The 21,164-nt window shown below is 38.0% G+C and overlaps 2 protein-coding genes across 5 annotated transcripts; one reads left to right on the top strand and one right to left on the bottom strand.

Annotated features, from left to right (window-relative positions):
* Positions 1–289: 289 nt before the first annotated feature.
* LOC116265800 (uncharacterized) lies at positions 290–14,189 on the top strand. The gene is made up of 15 exons (XM_031646741.2): positions 290–643; positions 1,619–2,101; positions 2,264–2,332; positions 2,420–2,527; positions 2,620–2,685; positions 2,897–3,049; positions 3,300–3,383; positions 6,163–6,269; positions 6,363–6,455; positions 7,098–7,149; positions 8,777–9,408; positions 10,859–11,065; positions 11,231–11,351; positions 13,547–13,648; positions 13,820–14,189. Exons 2-14 carry the CDS (start codon positions 1,679–1,681, stop codon positions 13,616–13,618), a joined length of 2,187 nt encoding a protein of 728 aa, XP_031502601.1. The 5' UTR covers positions 290–643; positions 1,619–1,678; the 3' UTR covers positions 13,619–13,648; positions 13,820–14,189.
* Positions 14,190–17,135: 2,946 nt separating this feature from the next.
* Positions 17,136–20,914, bottom strand: LOC116266139 (uncharacterized). 4 transcript variants are annotated; one of them, XM_031647243.2, is made up of 4 exons: positions 20,751–20,914; positions 20,601–20,665; positions 19,069–19,729; positions 17,136–18,097 (listed from the first exon to the last, which is right to left on the bottom strand). In XM_031647243.2, exons 3-4 carry the CDS (start codon positions 19,671–19,673, stop codon positions 17,404–17,406), a joined length of 1,299 nt encoding a protein of 432 aa, XP_031503103.1. In that variant the 5' UTR covers positions 19,674–19,729; positions 20,601–20,665; positions 20,751–20,914; the 3' UTR covers positions 17,136–17,403. The 4 variants fall into 4 exon arrangements, with proteins under 4 accessions (XP_031503103.1, XP_031503102.1, XP_031503101.1 ...); XM_031647242.2 differs by having other exon boundaries at positions 19,069–20,668; XM_031647241.2 differs by having other exon boundaries at positions 19,069–20,665.
* Between the last annotated feature and the right edge of the window lie 250 nt (positions 20,915–21,164).

Raw genomic sequence — 21,164 nt, 5'->3', positions numbered from 1 at the left:
AAAAATTGAATCAGACCTTAAACTCCAAGAGCTGGAGATAGGAAAAGGCTTCTGAAATTCAAGTTATCACACTTTGAAACAAGCGAGGGAATTAGGTAAAAGTAAAAGATGCAAGAGAGAATAATTCTATTATCTTAAATGGAGGGCAAAAGAATGAAAATGACAAAACAGGGCGAGGTGGGAGCACAAGGAACAACGCTAGAATACGCCAAGAAGGAACGGAGGTACGGCGAGATTCGAACTCCCGTTGTTTGGTTGAAAACTATCATACGAAACCATTTAACCTATGGACCGATAGCCACCGCGAAGCCCTAGATTTTTCTTTGTCAATCCATCGTGTTTTTTTGTTGTTTTTTTGGAACCCAGAAACGATTATACGAGATCCCGCGCTCGCGCACCAGGAGAATGGGGCGAGAGAGAGGGAAGAGTGGCGTCCCTTTTGCCCATTAGTTCCCTTTCTCTCCACTCTTGTCGTCCCTTCCGCTCCGCCCTGTGCACAGTTTTCTCCAGCCACAGACGAAGTAGCAGGAGGTGAAGTTCCTAACTACCGCCACTGTCCACTCCAGCCACAGCCGACGCAGCAGAGGCTGATTTTGCTAATCGCACTAGCTTGGGAATAGACAGCACCCTCGCATTTGTACTGGTACCTTTCTCTCTCTCTCTCTCTGTGTGTGTGTGTGTGTGTGTGTGCTGTCTCTATTTCTCGGACTCTCTTTCGTGGCGATCATCAGGATTGCCCTTTTTTTTACTGAAATAAAACAAGTTAATTTCTCTTATTTTATTTTCTAGCGCCGGTTCTTCTTTTCAGACGTTGAACGTTATGCCTTTTCTGCGAATGAGAGGCTGCTTCCAATGGAGCTTCTGTCCAAGCTTAACATTTTTTCGGTCGTTATTTGGAGTTTTTCGATGCAAATCCCTCGTTTCATTTCTTTGCTGCCATTTTTTGTTCAAGTAGAAATTACTGGTTATGAGGAGTTGTCTCTGTCAAGGTTATTAAACGAAGAAAAATTCGTATTCCAATGTTTCTCTTTTAGCCTTTGTGTTCAAAGTATAGGTGATATCGTTATCTTTTTTTTTTTTTGCTTTTCGTGTTCAGAGATAGGTGAAGTCGTTGTCTTTTTATCTCTTAGTTGTTGATGATTTATTGCAAATTGCAATATGTTCATTGGCAAAGAGTGCTGAGACGCAGTGAGTTATTTTGCTTTGAGTTTAGCAGTGGAGGTATTTTCTGTGTTTTCCATTTTACAGCAAATTAGTGTTCTTTCTGCATTGTATTTTTGTGCTTTTGGTTATAGTAATTCACTCGTGCTTTCCATCCTTAACCTTAAATTTTAGTGCTAGACTGCTCTCTAATGCTCTCATTTTATATTTATAACTTTTTCTTATAAACCAGTTAGGCAACAACAGGTACAAACGATCAGTTATTTCTTTCCGGAAATTCTGTCTCGTGCTCATCAAACAGTGTTTAATAAAACAAGCATGAATTCTTTTCTGTTCCTTTTTCTGGGAATAATTTTATGAGAAAAATGTATATATGGATTTTTATATGTGGCCATTAAACGGTCTCTAAAATTTTGTTTTATCCCTGTACTTTCTTTTGCAACTAAAATACACTCAGAGAAAGCTAGCAAGGGGAGAGAGATAGGGAGGCATAGCTTGTAGCTACGGGCAGGGGGGGATGGAGGGAGAGGGGAAAGGGAAGGCGGTGAAGAAGAAGGAAGAGACATCCACCTCTTCCTCCTTCTCCTTCTCTAACATTGCTCTCGATGATGACCTCTTCAAGCTCGTTGATGATGCTGCTCCTGCTTCTCGCTCTCTCAAGTTCCAACCTAAGTTCAAGCCCAAGCCCAAGCCCAAGGGCGCCAGCCCCTCCACCTCCATCAAGCAGGAGTCTGTCCCCATCAAGCCAGAACCTGATGCTAACCCCAAGCCAGAGCTGGCCGAGCCCGTCGATGCCGCTATTGACTGCACCCCCATGGACGTGGATCCCTCGACCGATGTGGGCAATGATGAGCCTGAGAGTGTGAGCCCACAAGGAAATAGAGTCGTTCAGGAGATCGACGTTTTCTTCAATCCTTCCCCCGTTGATGTGAATGCCCAGGTGCGGGTTTCTTTACTTGTCGCTAGAGAATCTTCCATTGTTTCTCCCGTAGAATATTCTGTTTCTATTCTCGCATCTTGGGGAACTGTTCTTTATTTTAAGAGATATGCTTCTTCCCTATTCTTTTTTTTTGTCCTGAATTGTTATAGATGCTCATTGCAGCTTTACATAATACAATATCCTCTTCGACCTTGTTGGCGTCCTTATGAACTTAATGAAAGGTGTCAAGAGGTGTGTCTCTTAATTGCTTCCTCCTCTAAGCTTCCCTTTTGATATTCCTCGTTAGGTATTCTGTGAGTTACATTTTTTCTCATTCAGGTGAGAGTGAAACCTAAACAGTCCAAAGTGGAAGTGGATTTGGCCATAGATGTTCGATCTGAAAACTACGATAGCACTGTTGAAGACTCTTTACGAATTGAGAAGCAGGTTTTGTTGGATTTGATGTAGTTATCTGGACAATTGTAGATTGAATGTGATCCTTGTAGCTTCCTCTCATTTCACTTGTTTGTGTTTATTAGACCCTGTCATCATCCAAGACACCCCCAGTGACAGGCTATGCTGTCGGCTTTCTAATCGGAAAGAAGGTAGAACATCTCTGTCATGTTGAGTTTCTCTTTTTAATAATAGTTGTTTCCTGTTTCTCTTGTTGACGTATCTATATTCTTGAATTTTTGTTGATTTGTGTGGAGTAATTGACTGGATTATAGTTGTGATTTACCATGTCTTAGCCTTCCTAATAAATATATATTGATTGGGTTGTTGTAAGAGTTTGTCTTATTCTCTTTCATCTTGCAGTTACACTTGAATCCTATTCATGCAGTTGTGCAGCTCCGACCTTCAATGGCATACCTAAATGCTTCCCAGGGCCCCATGAGAAAAAGTGGTGGAGTTGAAATGAAGGATGGGAGTGTGAAATCTGCTGAGCCTTCTAACCGTCCAGCAATGGTGGTAAGCTTTTGTCTAGATATGAACATTAACATGATAATTTTATAAATTTCTGGCTTTCTGATCTGTGTTTTGCACTTTCTAAGATATGCTACAACAGACCTTGAAGCACAACCTAAAGCATCACAGTAGAGCAACTATTATTCATCAGAATCTTGGTTTAATATTTTTTGGCTTCCTACAAGTACTCAATGCTGTTTACACCTATTTGGATTGTTCGTAATATGGACGATTTGGTTATATACATCTGCAGAACAAAGATGGTTCAGGACTTGTTGGTACTCAAAGTAAACGGCCCATGTCGTACGCACAGATTAAGCAAGAGAATGATTCAGAGGTGAATAAGAAGGCTTCTGTTTTAACATTTTTATGCAACCGTTATTAATTTTTAAAAATAAGTTATTGAAAAATTTGAAATTATTGGAAGTGCTTTTTTCTTATACGTTGTACTTTATCCTTGACTTTACAACTAAACTTGCTCAAAATTTCAATCCTTGTTGAAGTGTCAATGAGGAAAAATAAGTGCAAGTTCTTCCTTTTGTCTCATAAAGTTTGAGGAGAGAGGGTATGATGTGTTTGTATGATGCACAAACATTTGCTTAGTCACGCATGTTTCCTCTGATTTGGTGGGATAAATCTATAATTTTTTTTTATTACTCGTGAGTTTTTCCTTAATGATTGTCAGAATGCTGCCATGTCAGTGGCCCGTGTAAAAGTAAGGTAGTAAGCTGAAGCATTTGTTTTTGAACTTTGAGATTATGCTTGATTATGCTTTTATAAAAAATTTTGTGGAACTGGCATTAATAAATTACTTGGTCCAGTAAATGAAGAAAAAAATGATCTGCTGGATGTTTGGTCTAAAAGAACTAAGTGATAAGTAAGTCTTCTCTTCTAATTTTGATGTTGGGACGAGAAATCCTCCAAGATTCTGTTGTGGTAATGCATGTAGAGTAATAGTGAATCAAGGGAAAATGTGCAAAACTCAAAAGCTAATGGATAGTTCAATAAAGTTGTCACTTATAACAAATGAAGAAGCTAGAAAGCTATTGATTTGAAGCTAATGTTGAACAACTATCATCAGTTTCAAAGAAGCTCATATATCCAAAATGTGATGGAGAATTTGAGGTCAACTAAATAAAATGCAATGGCTAGAAGATGCAAAATAACTGACACCTTAGTGCAAGCTATTCTATACGCCCATGCTACTTGGTCTTCTCAGCAATCTCACCAACGCCTTAGTTTTCTCAAAATTGTCCTAGTTTTCTCAAAATTGTCCAACTCCAATTGCACCATAACTATTAGGTGCAGAATTTGAAGAGTTTAGTTGAAAAGGAACCATACTGAATCCACTTTGACTCATATCTGTGGATTTTAATGAACCTTCATAGAGATAAATTGTTGCATTTACTGGTTCACTTCAAAGGAAAAAATTTATTTTCTTTTAATCAGTATGTGAATTGTTTGCTTTCTTTTGATTGGATAAGTGATATAGAAGCATAATCAATATCTAAGAAATCACTTTATCTTTTTGTAATTTGTAAAGACACCACATAGTTTGAATGTATGGTAGATGTCCTTATCTTTTATAAATATAGCACATATATGATGGATTTCCTTATCCTTGTGGATCCATGTATTGATCAACCCATGGGTTAATTTTAAACTTGTGTGTCTTGTTTGTCATTGCTCAGTGTTATCTATAATGCTGAAGTGGTGCATCATAGAATCTGTCAAATTCAATACCATATATGCAGGAATAATAGTGGGAAAACTATTAGTGTTTCCTTTTACATGTCTAGGTTCTACATCAAACATTTCCTCAAATGAAAAATCTTGTAATGCACCCACTCCTACATGTCCATTTTATGAGAATCTAGCCTTATCTGTTTCAACTTTTCACAATGTATGAGATGAGCACTAATTTATATTTTTTTGAACTTTCTCGATTACCAATGAAGAATCTACTCGTTGTTTTAGGGTCAAAGACTTTTGTTCGAGAATCATATAATTCAACATTTGTAAGACAATCCAATCTATGCATATACAAAAGAAAGGATTTCCTACTTGTTTATGACTCTTATCGAGTCTTGGACACAAACTGAGCAGGAACTTTATAAGAATACATGCAATTTATTTTGACTCTTGAGAGCTTCAGTCCATAATACCAATGAAAATATTGAGTAATTTAATATTGCAGTCATTTTCTTACATAAAGTTCCTTGTTTTGGATATACCATTTCAATATATACTTCCAGGGCATGTTATGTTGATGTCAATGCCTTTCAGAAATCTCTTGGATGGTCTTTCCCTTTGATTAATTTCTATTTAGAGCTTATAATATTTACTACATTTATCTGATCTGGCTATTTTAAATTTTTCCATTTCGGGTTTGCAACTTAATGCTGAAACTTTGGGAGTTACTTTTAATTGTTTTTGGTCAATCTGGTTGGTTTCTATTTTCTGATGTTAAAGAACATCAAATGACATTTCATCCTGCAGCAGGATGTGTATTTTTTATTTCACGCACAACCCTGATCCCCCCATATCATGCAGACACTTATGTTTGTTGAATGATTGGGTAAAATTGGTTACAGAATAGAAGCTTTATACTAGGTGGAACACTACTATATCAATGTATTTTTTTTATGATGTTAAGGAAATTGTTGTGTGTTGATGCAAACATTGTTGTTAATGTGAGCTGCACGTTGCAACCTGACCTGACTATCTACTAATTCAGATTCTCAGATTTTAAAATGTACATTTCGTTTGATATGCTTTTTCCATTTTTGACCCAGAAGTCAAGTACTACTTACTGCTAGTATACAATAATTAGGAACCTGAATTCAATATCCTATCCATTGGCAGTGAAAGTATGTCCAATAACTCTTCCATTAATCATTGTTCCTGATAATTATGACAATTGACTTTTTAATTCTCCACATATTTTTCTTTTATATCAATTTTTTTTTATAATTGTTGAATATCTTTATCTGATAAGTGATACGAGACGTAAATGAGTATCTGTATGCCGCTAGAGTGCTGCCATTGTTTCTTTGTTCATGTCAGCATATTTATGTAGTTTGCAACTCATTCTGACCTGCTATTTATGGTCACAGGCCTGGATTTCTCTGGAATATTTGGGTACAGATAGCCCCTCAGCTAACAGATATCAGCAACAGCTTGTGTCTGAAGATGTTTCCTCAGTTCACTTATCCATGCACCTGTATGTCAGCATATAAAATTATTATTATTATTTTTAAATGGAACAGTTCACATTGTGATTGTAGTTGATAATCTTTTTTCTTCTTGCCTGAAGGGATGACTACATCAATTCTTTAGTGCCTGGGAGGCCTGTGAGTTTACTCACGGGAAAGTCCAAAAGTGATGGTAGAACTGATATGTTAGGAAGGTGACATATCATCCCTTTTGTTGTTTATTTATGATCTTTGATTTGGTTGAAGTGGAGAATCCAATAGGAGATAGTCTTAAAAACAATAGGAAATTAAGTTTGAAAAGAAGAGGAAGTGTACTGTAATGATCATTTTTCTTAAACAAGAAATTGAATCTGGCATTTTATTTTCATCAGCTAATGATTACAGGGGTTTGATCTGAGTCAAATACTCCTTTGTCTGTTGCTTTGTACAGCATTGATTGATTTTGATTCTTATAGTATGCCTGGTGATTTCCTTTTCTAGTGAGTTGAGCTCAATTTTGCTCGTTGCTTTTAACATTCATTTAACTGTAATTAGATGATGTGCATGAAGAGTTTAGCGAAAAAGAATTTTCTGTATGTTTCTCTCTCTCTCTGTGTGTGTGTGTGCGTGTTAGAGAATGTGATTGAATTTGAATTTCTCTGGCGCTTCTTGCGTCACTGATGTTGAACTTGCTTTTAGTTGCTAGAGCTTTGCTTTCCTGTTGTTCCAAATTCAATGTGTAGAATATTTTTGTGGCTTTGTTGTGGTTGCAATTTTTTTTTTGTGTGCTGTATTTTTTTTTTCCTGAAATGAGTAAACTATTTTCTTTGTAACTTAATGTTTATATCGTGTTGCAGAAGAATTGACAAACTTCCTTGGGAACATTGGTTGGAAAGGTGGTATGTAGCGGTTAGTATCTTCATGCGCCAGTTTAGCTTGTTTTTTTCTCTTTGTGGAAACAGTTTTTCTGTACTTCACTAGATATTTCTGACATATTTGTAACCAGTTGTGCTTGTCATAGTCATCATTGGTCCTTCAGGGTATCTAGTTGGTCAAAATAGTGAATTTGGGTATTCCAGTGCTGCTTTAAGTTGTTTTTGTCACCTAGATAGATATCCCAGGAGGTGTCCTAGCTGTCAAACCATCTCTGATCAGCATGTCCTTGACAGTGGACCTATTTGGTACAGTAAAATCTAGCGAGACAGATTTTGTGTCTTGGCAAAGGGATAAAAAGGCAGCCATGTTTGCTGAACACTAACATCAGAACTGGTGTGAGACATGGCCACAAAGTGGTGGAGAGAGTCTCTTCTATTTGTGCCTAATCTGACATTTACATTTTGTATATAAGACAAGAGTATTCTCTATGAAAATATCAGGTTCCTTTTTTCTCAGGAAAATTCCATGTTCAAAGTGACAAGGAGTGTTGGTGTTGGTATCAGTGCCAAAGTGTTGGATACTGATGACTTGGTGTTATGGATGTGTCAGGGTGAAGCTGCAGAGTAGTAATATGAGTAGGAAAAAAAGGTATACTTGCATTAAAGTCATGTCTGTATCATTTACTGAAAACACACACAGAGAGTCTGCCAATAGGGTTTTATATGTCTTAACGTTGGATGGGCTGCTCCAGTGTGCTCCACACCGCTGGGCACAAACATCCCTATCCAAGACTGGAACTTCATAAGTTCTCCACGAACTCTAATCAGTACGTATGATATATAGAAAGCAAATGGTGCCCACTGAAAAGATACGGATGCATGGTGGGGATATGGTGGGCAGCACTTGATTGCCTTATGTGTGTATCATCTGATCATCTTAATTGCTAGTTTGCATGGTGTCTCATTTAAAGTTACTTTCAAATCGAATACAGGTCGTCATTCACTTTTTTAACTAAGTAAATATAAGGATTATGTAATATATTATCAGGTGTCTTGATCAACTCATTTGTCTTTGTTCTTTTGAAAATGTAACTTACATGTGACAGCTTGTGATCAATCAAATTGATCAACTCATAATCAGTTAAATGTATTTGGTTAGTCATATATTATATATATATATTATGTGTGTGTGTGTGTGTATATTGCCTAATTGTCAACCAGCTTGCACTTGTTGGCTTATCTGAAGAAAGATGTTGAAGATCCTCTCTCTCTCTCTCACACACACACACACACAGACGTGGACATGCACACACACTCTTGCTCACACAAAAAATCCCTAGACATCAAAATGTCTCCAAGTGATTAGTGATTACATGTGCTTTTACATGACTTTCAACTTTCAAGGTAAAAAAATATTGAAGAATATGGTTTATATGTATCATAAGTACTTGAAAAATGCACCGTTATTTATTGAAATTCTATAATTGAAACTTGAACTGCATGCACACGTTATACCATGTAATGCTGCAATATTCTATCATGGTTCGCAACCACTGCACAAGCATGTCTGTCAAAAGGTTTGACTAGATTTGGCACTAGAATTTGTTTCTTCTTATTTTGTACCATGATTGATCGCAAGTTCCTTGATCTCTTCTTTACAGGAGCATATTCAAGTTGCTCGATTTGCCGATATCATGCGGGTTGCCTATGGTTCTACAGAACAGGATGTCCTTCAGGAGCTTCAACAGAATGCACATTTAGTAAAGGGTTTGTGGGTTCCCAAAAGTAAATTTCGATATGAAGGTGTATTAGCTGCAGTGAGAGATTATGCTCTTCTCATGTTCCACAAGCTTGGGACAGTTGAACATGAAAAGCTAAAAGATTCACTGAAGAATATAAATGATCCTGAAGGTAAGGTTAGAACGGTTCTGGCTCCACTGGCTCTTTTGAGGCATGCAAGTGGTACCTGGGTATTGCATAAGCCTGCAGACAAGTCGTTCCTTGATAACTATCCTGAGGTTGTGAAGGAACAACATAGGGCATGGTTGGCCTCTGAGCAAGATATAAAAGCAACCCTTTCAACCTTTGCTGTAAGCAATTCTATGAAAACAATGGTTGCTCCACGGAAGGTTATAGTTGCCAATAAGCAGCTATCAGCCAACAAACTTGAGCAACATGTAGGGCAGGGTCAGAGTAGCAAGGCTGCCTTGGAAAAAAGTATGATATCAGATGAACTCCGAGAAGCTTTTCCCAAAGTACTCCGAGAGGTTTTCCACAAGTACAGTGTTTGCAGGTAATTTTTTGCCTCTTTCTGTCTGTCGGAGTTGTGCTTCTTAAAATAGCATCATTTTCAACTTATTATGGCTGCTCGGTGAAGATTGCGTTGCATATATACATCTAAAGACGATATCGTAGATCAGCACGCTGCTCAATTCAACAAATCTTTTGAGATCCTAATACAAAAATCAGAAACATCTTGTCAACAATGCTTTCATGGCTTTCTAAATTTTATCTTCCTCCTCGTACAGTGATTACTTGAAGTTGATCCATGAACAATCATGGGCACATCACTCAGCCAATGAGAGGGAGTATGTGTACTTGTTTTAGTCTGTTAATACATGCTTTTGGGCTGTTGAACTATGATCCTGCCCAACACCTCGTCATTTGCCTTGACAAGAAAATTTATGCTTTCAATGATTTCATCCTTCAGTAGTTGCTTCAATATCCAAATGCAGAAATATCCCTAGACCATTTGTTTACATGCTTCTTTGCATGAAATAGCTACGCAGTTACCTGTCAAATTATGCCGAAGGATTTCAAGAAGGTAAACGTTACCTCCTTTGTTCTGAAAATCCTAAGAAACTCCACATTGTTAGATGTACAAAGATGTCTTTGGAGTTTTTATTATTAATTTACAATTATAAAATATAACTTTTGAAGCATCTTTCTGATTTTCTTCATTTGGCATATTGGACATAATATACATTATGATTTTTTTATTTCTTTTTTGAATTTCTGGATCATTTGAGAAAATGTTCATGATAACATTGTAGCCTTTTAAGTCGCTGTTCAGTATTTTGGCAGTTATTTTTGGCAGTTTGCCATTTCATGATGAGAATTTACCTAATATTTAGATTCATGTTATTTGGGACCATGGTTGAGAACTGTGGTTATCACTACGGTGTTGATTTAGGTATCTTTTGTATTCTCTTCATTATTTAATTCTCTATTTGTTTTCGAAGTGCTTAATCTAATTTTCGTGCTCAAAGGGGACCTTTGGTTGTTACCATTATAAGTTTTTTTTGAAGATTTGAGCATGTGAGCTCTTGTGATCCATAGTGTTGTGGTATGATAAGTTTGTTTAACAGGAAAATGCTGGGCCAGTGTACTCTTTTTTAGACAATGGGTCGTTGTTTTGAATTTGCTGATTGAAAAAATGGGATATATGTCTTGGTATGTACTTAAAATTTTTAGGTTCGTTTTCCATTTTCTAACATCTTAAGTTTTAAGTTCTGAATGATATCTAAATTTGGTAGTCATGATATAACTTGGGCAGCATGGCTTCACAATATAACAGGTTGACTGTCTTGTATATTTTTGGTGTGATATCTGGTGAAATTGGCAATTGTGGCTTCTTCATTTAGTAAATGAATTAAGTATTAGTTCCGCTCTGTTCTCATTCTTTGTAATTTTTTTTGCTGTAATGCTGATACTATTGGCGTAAGTAACCATCTATTCTGCAGCTTACAGCTGCTTAGGCAGGGATTGCGAGAAATGGCCATTTCTAGAACTACTCATCCTAAGCATAATTCCGAGCTAGTGGTTGCTGCTGCACGTGTTGCCTCCTCTGTACCCAATTCAGAACTGCAGTCTATTCTAAGTACAGTTGCTGTTGAGATCAATGGTGTCTATGTCTTGGAATCATTGAATGACCCATGTGATGAGTTTAGGTACCATTGATCTAATTTCTTCTTTATTATCAATATCAGTAATGTTAGTATTATTTTCTTAGTAGTGTTAGTACTATTTTCGTTTTTGTTATTGTTACTGTTATTGTCATTTTATTATTGGTTGATTAGTATTTCTTGTTTCATTCTCTGGCTTGTTTTTGGCAGGAGATTTGTTATCAAGCTCTTAAAGGCCAGAGGACCCAATGCTAAAGTAAAGAAGATAGAAACGCTTGAAGCTTTCAAAATGCATTGCAATGTGGAAGTTCCAAGACCTATATATAACAAGGTTAGCGTAGTTAGAGGAAGGATATGTGTATGAACTGTGAACAAACCTGCAAAATCTGGAAACATTGTACTCTTTCTTTGTTTTTTTCTTTTTTCTTTAAATATTTTAAGGCCCTACTCTTTCTTTTTTCATAGTTATGTTTATCGTTCTTCTTGATTGCTATTCAGTAGCCCGGTGGCCCACCCACACCCTGAGATTTCTAGTTACAACAAAACCACAGGGTTTTGTTCACCTTACATCCTTGACCAGAAAAGCTAGACTGACATTTGATGCATGGTAGGCATGAAATGGATAGGCCTACTAAAGTGATGCTACTAGTTGCTGGAGTCCTTCAGGTTTAGATCTTCAATAAAAGGAATTTGACTTTGGTGGCCCTTCTTCAGTTGAATTTCCATATAAAACGCTTGTCAATGAAGGGGCTTTTGAGGATAAAGTCACAGTGCTTCGTGGGGCATGGCAACTTCAGGCGACAGATTTGATCTCTACTAGAATCCTCTTTGCTAACTTGGAGCTGCAGTGATACTGGTGTGATCAATGATGAATCCATTTTATAACATATGCTTGCGCTCAAAGAATCGAGCATGTTGATACCAATCCTCATTTCTAGGAGGGACATAGCCTTGATCTAACCTCTGTAGGTCCATTACCATTGATTTTGTACATGAACTAATATTCAGGACCTTAGCAAAAATAAAAAAACTGGTCTTGCATGAGGTTGCTTCCTATAGTGAGATTACTTTCTTCCCAGGCTCTGGCTTAACATTAAACTTGCACGTACATTTTTATTTTTGTAAGCCGGGAGTACATCATTCAGAATTTCTTGAGAATGCATTTATCTTTGTACATCTGAAGTGCTTCATTTTCCTTAGGTCCTGACATTTGGTTAATATGGTGCAGGAAAGATGGGAGTTTTTCATTGTCTGCATCTATTGGTCCATTTATTTACAAGAAAAGTGTTCTATTCAAATTATTAAGCAGCATTAGATGGGCAGAATTAGTATTTTTTGCTTCTTATGGATGCTATGGCACTAGGTGGTCATCACTTGAGTTTGTGAATAAAGTGGTGGTGCATTATATTAAAGATATTCTCATCTCTCTGTTGGTACTGACCTACTGGGACATGCACCTACTCATAATTCTTGAGTCTTAAGGATGTTGCTTAAGTTTTATCGAGGTATTAAATTCATTTGTTAAATGTGGAAAGCAGTCTTTTGATGTAAAATTTCTTAAGAGACACTAATGGATTGCTAAGAGATCGTAGCATACCCCTATAAAATTTTACCTTTGGAGTGCCTGGGAGCTTGTTCCTTAGAGGAAGTCACCGGGATGGGGTGAAAGACAGATACTGTGTAAATCTGAAGCAGCAATCAGCTCACATTTTGTGGATGCACAAGCTTATTAGGCATGCACCAAACAGTATCTAAATGTAGGTTGGAACTTCAAAATTGTATAGGAGCTTGTTCCTTGAGATGAAGTTACTGTTCACCGGGATGGGGTGAAAGACAGATACTTTGTAAATCTGAAGCAGCAATCAGCTCACATTTTGTGGATGCACAACCTTACTAGGCATGCACCAAACAGTATCTAAATGTAGGTTGGAACTTCAAAATTGTATAGGAGCTTGTTCCTTGAGATGAAGTTACTGTTATTTTGTACATGTTTTGTTTATTGAACCACATGCATTTGATACACACATTAGTTGAGTTTTACCTTTCTGCTCCTTTTTTCAAATCTTGAAAATGAATGTTCATATACTAAAATGGTTCCTAATACCACTGCCTGGGGGGACTGCCAAGACCAACAAGTGTGTAGGCACTTGCAATTTTTCTTGGGTTCACAGGATTGAGTTCTTGCATTGGGTGTGCATTGGTCTTATCAAGTTGTTTCGTTCACTAGTAATTGACCATTGTTTTGTGTAGTATTTTTTTTGCTAATATAAATTTAGGTACTCAAATTCATGAATTCATCATATTTTCAGATGGCATTACATGTTTGTTTGAACATTTATGTTGGTATTCTTTGAAATTATTCCATTATTATAGACATTTCATATTTTTATGGGAAAATTTTGTAAAGTTTGAGAGATGCCGTTTCAAGCTTTGGGGTATATAGATGTTCTCTTGTTAGTGAATGCTTGTCGATGTAATGTTTTCTAAGTTTTTCACACCCAATCGATGTACTCTTACTTCGGATAGGTCATGAACGAGCTCTGCGTCTCAGTGGGCAATGCTTGGATGATGAAATCAGGCGATGGGAAGCCACCATAAAGAACATTCTACTTGCCTGTTAATAATCTGGTATTTCATCCTTCCTGCTGTCTTCCTGCCATCAATTTCTTGAATGTGACTTGGTGTTAATTCCCTTGATTAAAGTTGATCCTATTGCATGCAATGATCAGATGCATGGACAAATTCTCATTTTGACACTTCGTCTCCCATTTACCCGTGGCTAAGCCCTTCCTTCTACAGGTTTTGCATCTTGGTGGTGGTTGAAATTTATTACCTTGTGGGGACAGCCTGTTCTTAGACCTGTGATGTGCACATCGTTCCACGAGCTTCTAAATATCTAGCATTGTCATTAACTGGTGGTAGAAACAAATTAACCTCCATTGTCATGAGTCGAGAATTTGTGCAACTTTTCTTTCTTTTAGGATTTTCTTGTCACGTGTATTGAATCGCTGCCTGCTCATATATTTTGCAGCACTATGTATAAATTGCATTGTTATTTTTTTCTTCCTTGCGTCGGAATTGTATATGTTTGAGGGAGAACATAAAAAAATTTAAGGATATTTCAGCTATCCATCAAATTTTGTATAATAGTAAGTATTTATTTATTTTTCTTTTCGTGCAAGATGCCGTGGGGGTGCTCGTTGACGGTCCTTGTGATCGAACTCCTTGGACTTATCAATTCAGATGAATCAAATCTCCATAAAAGTCTCTATCATGTCTGATTTCGAATCTGAATTCACAATCAGAATCCATTTTTCAAATTTACAGCGGAATTCGACTTTTAAAACCAACTCTGATTCGTATTACAATATGTTAAAAACCAAGTTTCAAAATGGATGAAACATTAGATTTAGGACAAAACAGATGCACTGACCAGTGCGGGTAGGGAAGCGTAGGGAAGCACAACGAGCAGCCGAGTTGCCAAACTTAACTCATCTTGTTTACAAACTTGAGTTATGAGTTATTAGTTAAGCTTGAACTCGACTTGTTTAACTTACAAGTTGAGTTTAACCGAGCAAGTTCGAGTCGATCTCGAGATGGCTCGACTCGTTGAACATGCGAATGTCGGTCTAACATTTCTTTTGCTTCTGCCTTTTCATTGATTCCTTGGGCTTGGACCATGTCTCTTGAAAAATCCCAGTACATATGGAGCAAGACGATTCCACAGTTTGAGGTTGGAATGACATCGGGTGCTCTCACGTCCCACCATTATTGCCCGCTCATTTTCCTTCCTGGGTAAAGCGGCGCAGAGAAAAAAGGACTGGCCCTTGCAAGGTCAATTTATATCAAACTAAATCTGAATACAATTGGATATTATCTAAATCTAAATCCAATTGAATGCCATTTCTTAAATCTGAATCTGATCTGCTTTCTTAACCAGATGTTAAAATCTGTTTCCTGTATATATTTTTTAATTAATATAAAAAGGACAAAACGCCTGTACAAATTAAGTTAGCGGATCAAAGACAATTAGAGGAGCATGTAAATTCAAAGGATTCAAATATTTTATTGCCATTGCTGTAGAATCTTTACCGTTTAAAAACTATTACGGCTTCTGAGTATTCGGGTATTGTACAATCGGACTGAAGGTCGGGGCTCAAATTCAAATCATACAAAATTGGAAAAGGATATCTTGAATGCTAATCAGATTCATACCCCCGTCAGCATATTTATCACATTAGATGAAAAAATCCTGTACCAAGTTTGAATCCAACTAGCTGCCACATTAAATACAAGTACTTGCATTCAGATTCCAATCGAATTTAAAATTGTATCCGAAACATCGACGTTCCTTCTAAATATGATGGGATCAGACCCCACTTACCTAAGTCCAAAAGGAACAAAACACATTACAGGAAGGATGAAGGTCCATCATGTCACAGTCGTTTGTCATCCTCCGGAGCACTATGTTCCCAGGAACTTAGGTATGCGATCACCTACTTCTTTATTTGATAAAGCCTCTTAGAATGTTGGTTTATCCATTAAACACAGTAGTGGCTCTTTTCATTTGGCAACTTATGAGCAATTTCAATTTAAAACTACAAGTCCAACTTTTCTATAATTTTTAACGATTGACTTTCATGAATTCCTACCAAACTTCCCCGTGTTCTTCCACTACTCAGAATACATGAAGAATAAGTTAGTCTTAAATGATTGCCATAAACTTTTCCTATCATAGGCTGTGCCTGCCCTAAGTGGTAGGTCAGAGAAAAAAAAGCTCGAGGACACTTATTTTTCCATCTCAACAACGTGGTCTTGTTTTTCTATTCAAGTCAGTGTTTGCTTTTATTCACATAAGTAGGTCCCAGGAGGAATCATCATCACCCAACTTCCTAAATAAAAGAATAATCCTATGATCAAACTGTGAAGGGTCAATAATGACAATAATGGTATGTGGATGATGCGGATAGCCATTAGTCACATGGCCTCTCAATTTTGGGGAGGTGCAGGTGATAACCCACAGTTCTGTCTTCAAGTACAGACAGGCGTTATTTATGTTCAACCCGATCAACACGTACCAGAGTGTGCCTATTGATTTTACAGTGGAAGTTAGCACACACGTTCGGTGCCTCAATCATGTCCAGCCTTCAAAGCTTCACGCCTAGCAAGCAGTGAAGAGCACCCATGCCTTCACAGAAATTACACCAAAATATTCAGGACCACCAAATTGAAAACCTGTAGTCGCATATTCGCTCTGCAGAAAGCATACCAGAAGGGTTTTATTTAAAGTTGCTAAGCATCTCCCTACCATAATACGCTTACAACCCTTCAAAGGAAAAGAAAAGCATACAAATTAGAGCAATGGACATACAAGGGCAGTTCAATTCAACCCGGAAAGGAAAGGAAAAGATGAGACACTTTTTTTTTTTTTTTCCATCAAAGGAACTGCTGGGAGGAACCTCCCTGATATTGATCACAAAAAAAAGATATGTACAGGATGCGATGCATCAGCCGAAGAAGATCCAAAACAGGGGAACAGGCCAAGTCATTCAAGAGTAACAGCCCCATAACCAAAAAACAAGGACTGGCAACTGCCCAGAAAACGAAAGAGCTACAGCAGAAAAGAATAAAGACAAAAACGTTAGCCAACCCCTTGGGTTCGACTTCAGTTGGAAAGAAGAACGACTAAATAACTCTTTTCCCTTTCCAGTTTTCAAATGGGGACATGATCCATCGGACCATCGCGATTTTATTTTGCATTGGAACCACAAATTTCTCAATGGATTAGAAATAAGAATAGCGTCTGGAATACCACTTTAAGAAAATGTCCGTTAGAATGATCATTTTCCAAAGAGCATTGGAGAAACTTTGGACCTATGCTCCAGAGAAAGAGGTGATTTTGAAAAAAAGTCGCGGAACTGTGAAGATTTAGACGATTTGTAGTTACTTTGAGATATTTGTTGCAATTCCATCATATGTAATGCACAAATTGGCAGGGATGGAAGAAAAGAGAGCTTTCATGCACTTGGAAATGGGAAAACGAGAAACAATCATTCTAAGTTCTCTCTAGTCATACAGAAACAAAAAATTACTGTACAAAAGTACAATAGCTAAATGTACAACACATATTTCATTTCACACTCGTTAACAACACAGAATACAACGTGAACCACGGTCCCGCACGCATTCTGGTGGTCTTGGCACGGTTTCTACCACAACATACTTTGAATTGGTATTTGTTAGAGAACACCAATGCAAGACACAGATAGAGTGTCATAGCCTAGTGAAGTGAAGCTCAATAATCCATCAAGAGTGATGCCATACCACCAGAATGAAAGAAATAGAGACAAAAGTCAGGACGCGTCATAAATGTCCCCACCGGACTAAAATGAATTAGAAGTATGATGCCTCAGCCTCCTCCTAAATGGCCTGCAAGCTTCTCTGCTTAAGTCAACAGCAGCAGCAAGAGCCATGAAGATTGCTGCATCCTCCACACACTTGACATGTCTGGTAGCAAGATGCACCACCGGTTTACTGCTTTTGCTTTCCCCTTGTATGTGACAATTCATAACGAACCCACCGGACATGTCATGACCATAATATACAAAGTCCCCGCTACTTTGGGGGCTTGGCAAGGGTGTAGGCACGGGTGTCTGCCTTGTAGTGTCAATAAAAAATTCACCCCCTTTTTCAGCACTTATCAAGATCTCTGATACCAAGACTCCACCGCCAGCCACTGCTAAGCTGCAACCACCTTCCTCAATCAGATGAAACCTGCAACCTATGGAGTCCTTTCCATTGCGCTCGCGCCAAGCCTCTAGCCGTCCCCATGGTCGCCATGTGTCAATACCACCTGGATCAGGGTGCAAGATCAGCCATGCACCAGGGTTTGAGCGTGCAACCCTATCACAATCAGCTGATGGGACGAAAGGTGTGACCATGGAAGCTGCTGCTACAACCGACCCAGAGAGGTCATGAATCATCACTCTCCAACCCTTTCTTTCTCTCCTCTCATTTTCCTGCTCTGAACTACTTGAAGTCAGCCAATAACTGCTTAAGGGATCAGATTGTGATGCTCTGCATGGTACAAAAATGTAGCTCACTGGTCAATGATGATCTATACCATCTAAAATGACTATTGATTTAGTTCTACAAGCAAAAAGGGGAAAGCATTCCAAGGAATCTAAAACATGAGTAAAGACCTATGCACTTAAAACAAACACACTTATCTCCAGTTTTAAACACAACAAAGCTAAGCTCTAGAATAGCCTTATCAACAGTCTTCTGCAGTAATCCAATATGTCAACTTTATTTATGCAAGAATCAACAAAACAACAGCGTTTTCAAACAAGTTTCGGCCAGTCCTGGTCAGCAAATTAGGAAATAGACCAAATGGTTCCTCATAGATAAGGTAAGTACCAACTAGATGCTATTAGTAGAAGCCATCTCTGCAGGAAGTTTTGTCTCATCCCTGAAATCCACAAACAAGTACACCACCATGACCAATTTCTGCAAAGTCCCTTGAACAGAAAACAACATACGCAACATGGACACTTCAGAGGTTTGATGCAAAACATGTCCATATGACATTATATATATATATATATATAAGCTAAAATCCTCTGTTTGCTCAGAAGCTCCAGCCTCTCACACACACACAGCTGGGGATCAGGCTGCGTGTGTGTGAGGCTGGAGCATCCGAATGGCCAGAGAAATCCACGTCCTCTATGTGAGTGTGTGTGTGTGTGTGTATATATATATATATATATATATATATATATATATATATATATATATATATATATATATATATATATATATATATATATATATATATATATATATATATATATATATATATATATATATTGTTCAATGTATATGTTAATGCTTATGCTTCTCTGTTGTGAATGTGCACATGCAAGGACACATCTGGACATCCATGTTTAGACCTGCACTAGTTAACTAAAAGCAATCTTCCAAATTTCAAGCAGAAACCAACAAAATGCCAGAGATTATGTTAGTGGGTTTAAATAGAAAATGCTTACCTTCTCTCGCGAAGGAACTTGCAACTGAATATTGGCTGCTTAGAATTTCCCTGGAGATGAACTATTTGAGGGCTTGAAGTAGTTTCACCTTCAAACTGAAAGACGAAACGTGGATCAGGATCAAGCCTCACTCTCACGTGAAGCTCTACACCTGGTTTGCTGCCATCATGTTTATTCTTGCCAATAACAGTCCAGCCATTATGAAGTAAAACAGCTTTTCCTTCAGTCCATTCTGAGCCTACCTGTAACTTGAATGCACCAATCTGTTGCTTCCGGCTGCTGATGCCACAATGACCGCCTTCTCTCCCGGAGAATACAGCAATCTCAAGATGTGCATTAGCAGCTTGAAAACAGCTATGGGAGAGTAATGCACGAAGATTCGATTCTTCCAAGTAGAAGCTCGCTGCAAAGCTATGAGGGTCAGGACCCTCTTCAGGTGAATTAATCAGGGGAACTGGTGCCACCTGCATAGGAAATCCACGAAGACGGATTTCGCACGTGCAGGGAGAAGACAAAGCATCTGATCTAACAGCCTTTGACGCTGCAATTGGAACCCTAAGCCCCAAAGATCCAATAGACAGCCTCACAAAAGGTTGGGGATCCATTCTGGTCACGATTCGATCTCCATTTCAGTAAACTACGATCCAGCAACAAACGTCCTGTGATGTAGATAAAGTGAGTTAGCTACACGATGCAATAAATAGCAGCATGCACCAACATCATCAAAGTTAAGAGGGCATACTGGCACATTTATGACATTGATAATAAGAAAAACTAGTCGTCCTGGAGGACAGAAACTGTAACCCCTATGTACGCTTTCAACCAGAAATAAAATAATGATAATAAATTAATAAATGATAATATTAAATTTCATGATTAAAGAAATTTAATTTCGATAAATGTTAGTAGCGGTTTTCTCCGCGTTTAGCCGGCATACCATTCTGAGAGGGATTATTAAGGAAAGAAATGACTGTCTTAAACATTTTAAAAAGAGAGCGCAATGAGAGAGAGAACACAATTTTTTCTCTCTTCGTTTTCTTCATTGTGCTTTCTTCCCTTTAGACTCATAATGCTTTGACACACACATACTCAGCAGCTCAACTAGATACGATACTGTGGCATATACATGTTTCAAAGAAACAAGAATAGTAAGATTTATATACATACAATTGCATAGGGAAGAACAGGAGGCAGCTCGGATGCCTCCTTCTGAACACGGCAGAGTATCCTCTGCCTACCGGATTCATCTATTTATATTAAAAAAGAAAGAAAGCAAATCTCGCTGCTAGAATCTTAGTCTGTCTCGCTTTCTTGCATTTTTTTTTCCCCCTTGCCTTCATCGTACTCCCTTATTTGCTTTTGCATTATTCCACTCAGATTTTTCCATTTACCGCACAGCTTGCAGGAAGGGCAGAGCATCCCTGCCCTATGCATGGGTTCACTGTGCAAACGTGAAACCCTCTGCCCTGCTTCAAAATTAATAAATGAGTAAGTAAATAAATAAATAATAACGACAGAAATAAGGGGCATATCTTGGATTCGGCCATGCCGGTGCTGTCAGTCCTTGGTGGTGACCGGAAGTTGCCGGAGGCTGCCGCTGCTTATTCCACCGGCCAAACTCTTAAAGGGGGGAAGAATGAAAAATTAAGAAAAATAAGTTAGAGAGAGAGAGAGACAGCCACCTGTATCGTGGCGAGGCAGCCGCCGGAGGACGAAGGTCGCCCTCCGTACGCCGGTGGTGACCGGAGCTGGAATTGGGAACCCTCCGTGGTGATTGGGAGTTCGGATTCCGGAAGTTGAGAGACAGAACAGAGGGGAGAGAGAACGTAAAAGTGAAGAAAAGATCAACACTGGAGAACAAGGGGTACTTATACCTCATTAAAAGATTTTCAATTTCACCCCACTAATTTATAAATCTTTTCATAAATGCTATTATAATATTAAAACTCGTGTCCCACCTCAGTTTCAGAAAAATAATTTCAGAAAGAGGACAGAGACCCTTTTTCTGTTTTTAAAGTTTTGAAAGGAGTGTTTTGAAGTATGTAAAAATACGTTTTCCCCCGTTTTAACTTTTAAAAATTCGGATTTGAAATCCT

The sequence above is a fragment of the Nymphaea colorata genome, chromosome 12 (genome assembly GCF_008831285.2).
Source record: "Nymphaea colorata isolate Beijing-Zhang1983 chromosome 12, ASM883128v2, whole genome shotgun sequence".
Lineage (NCBI taxonomy): Eukaryota > Viridiplantae > Streptophyta > Magnoliopsida > Nymphaeales > Nymphaeaceae > Nymphaea > Nymphaea colorata.
This window is presented reverse-complemented; position numbering and strand designations above follow the sequence as displayed.

What these genes read in the sequence shown, in the direction of transcription:
- LOC116265800 (XM_031646741.2), top strand. Translation starts at nt 1,679, where the DNA reads ATGGAGGGAGAGGGGAAAGGGAAGGCGGTGAAGAAGAAGGAAGAGACA. An exon ending in CTAACCGTCCAGCAATGGTG is followed by an intron (nt 3,050 to 3,299) that starts GTAAGCTTTTGT and finishes ATACATCTGCAG; the next exon opens with AACAAAGATGGTTCAGGACT. An exon ending in TGGAAAGGTGGTATGTAGCG is followed by an intron (nt 7,150 to 8,776) that starts GTTAGTATCTTC and finishes TCTTCTTTACAG; the next exon opens with GAGCATATTCAAGTTGCTCG.
- LOC116266139 (XM_031647242.2), bottom strand. Translation starts at nt 19,673, where the DNA reads ATGGATCCCCAACCTTTTGTGAGGCTGTCTATTGGATCTTTGGGGCTT. An exon ending in AAGTTCCTTCGCGAGAGAAG is followed by an intron (nt 18,098 to 19,068) that starts GTAAGCATTTTC and finishes TGTACCATGCAG; the next exon opens with AGCATCACAATCTGATCCCT.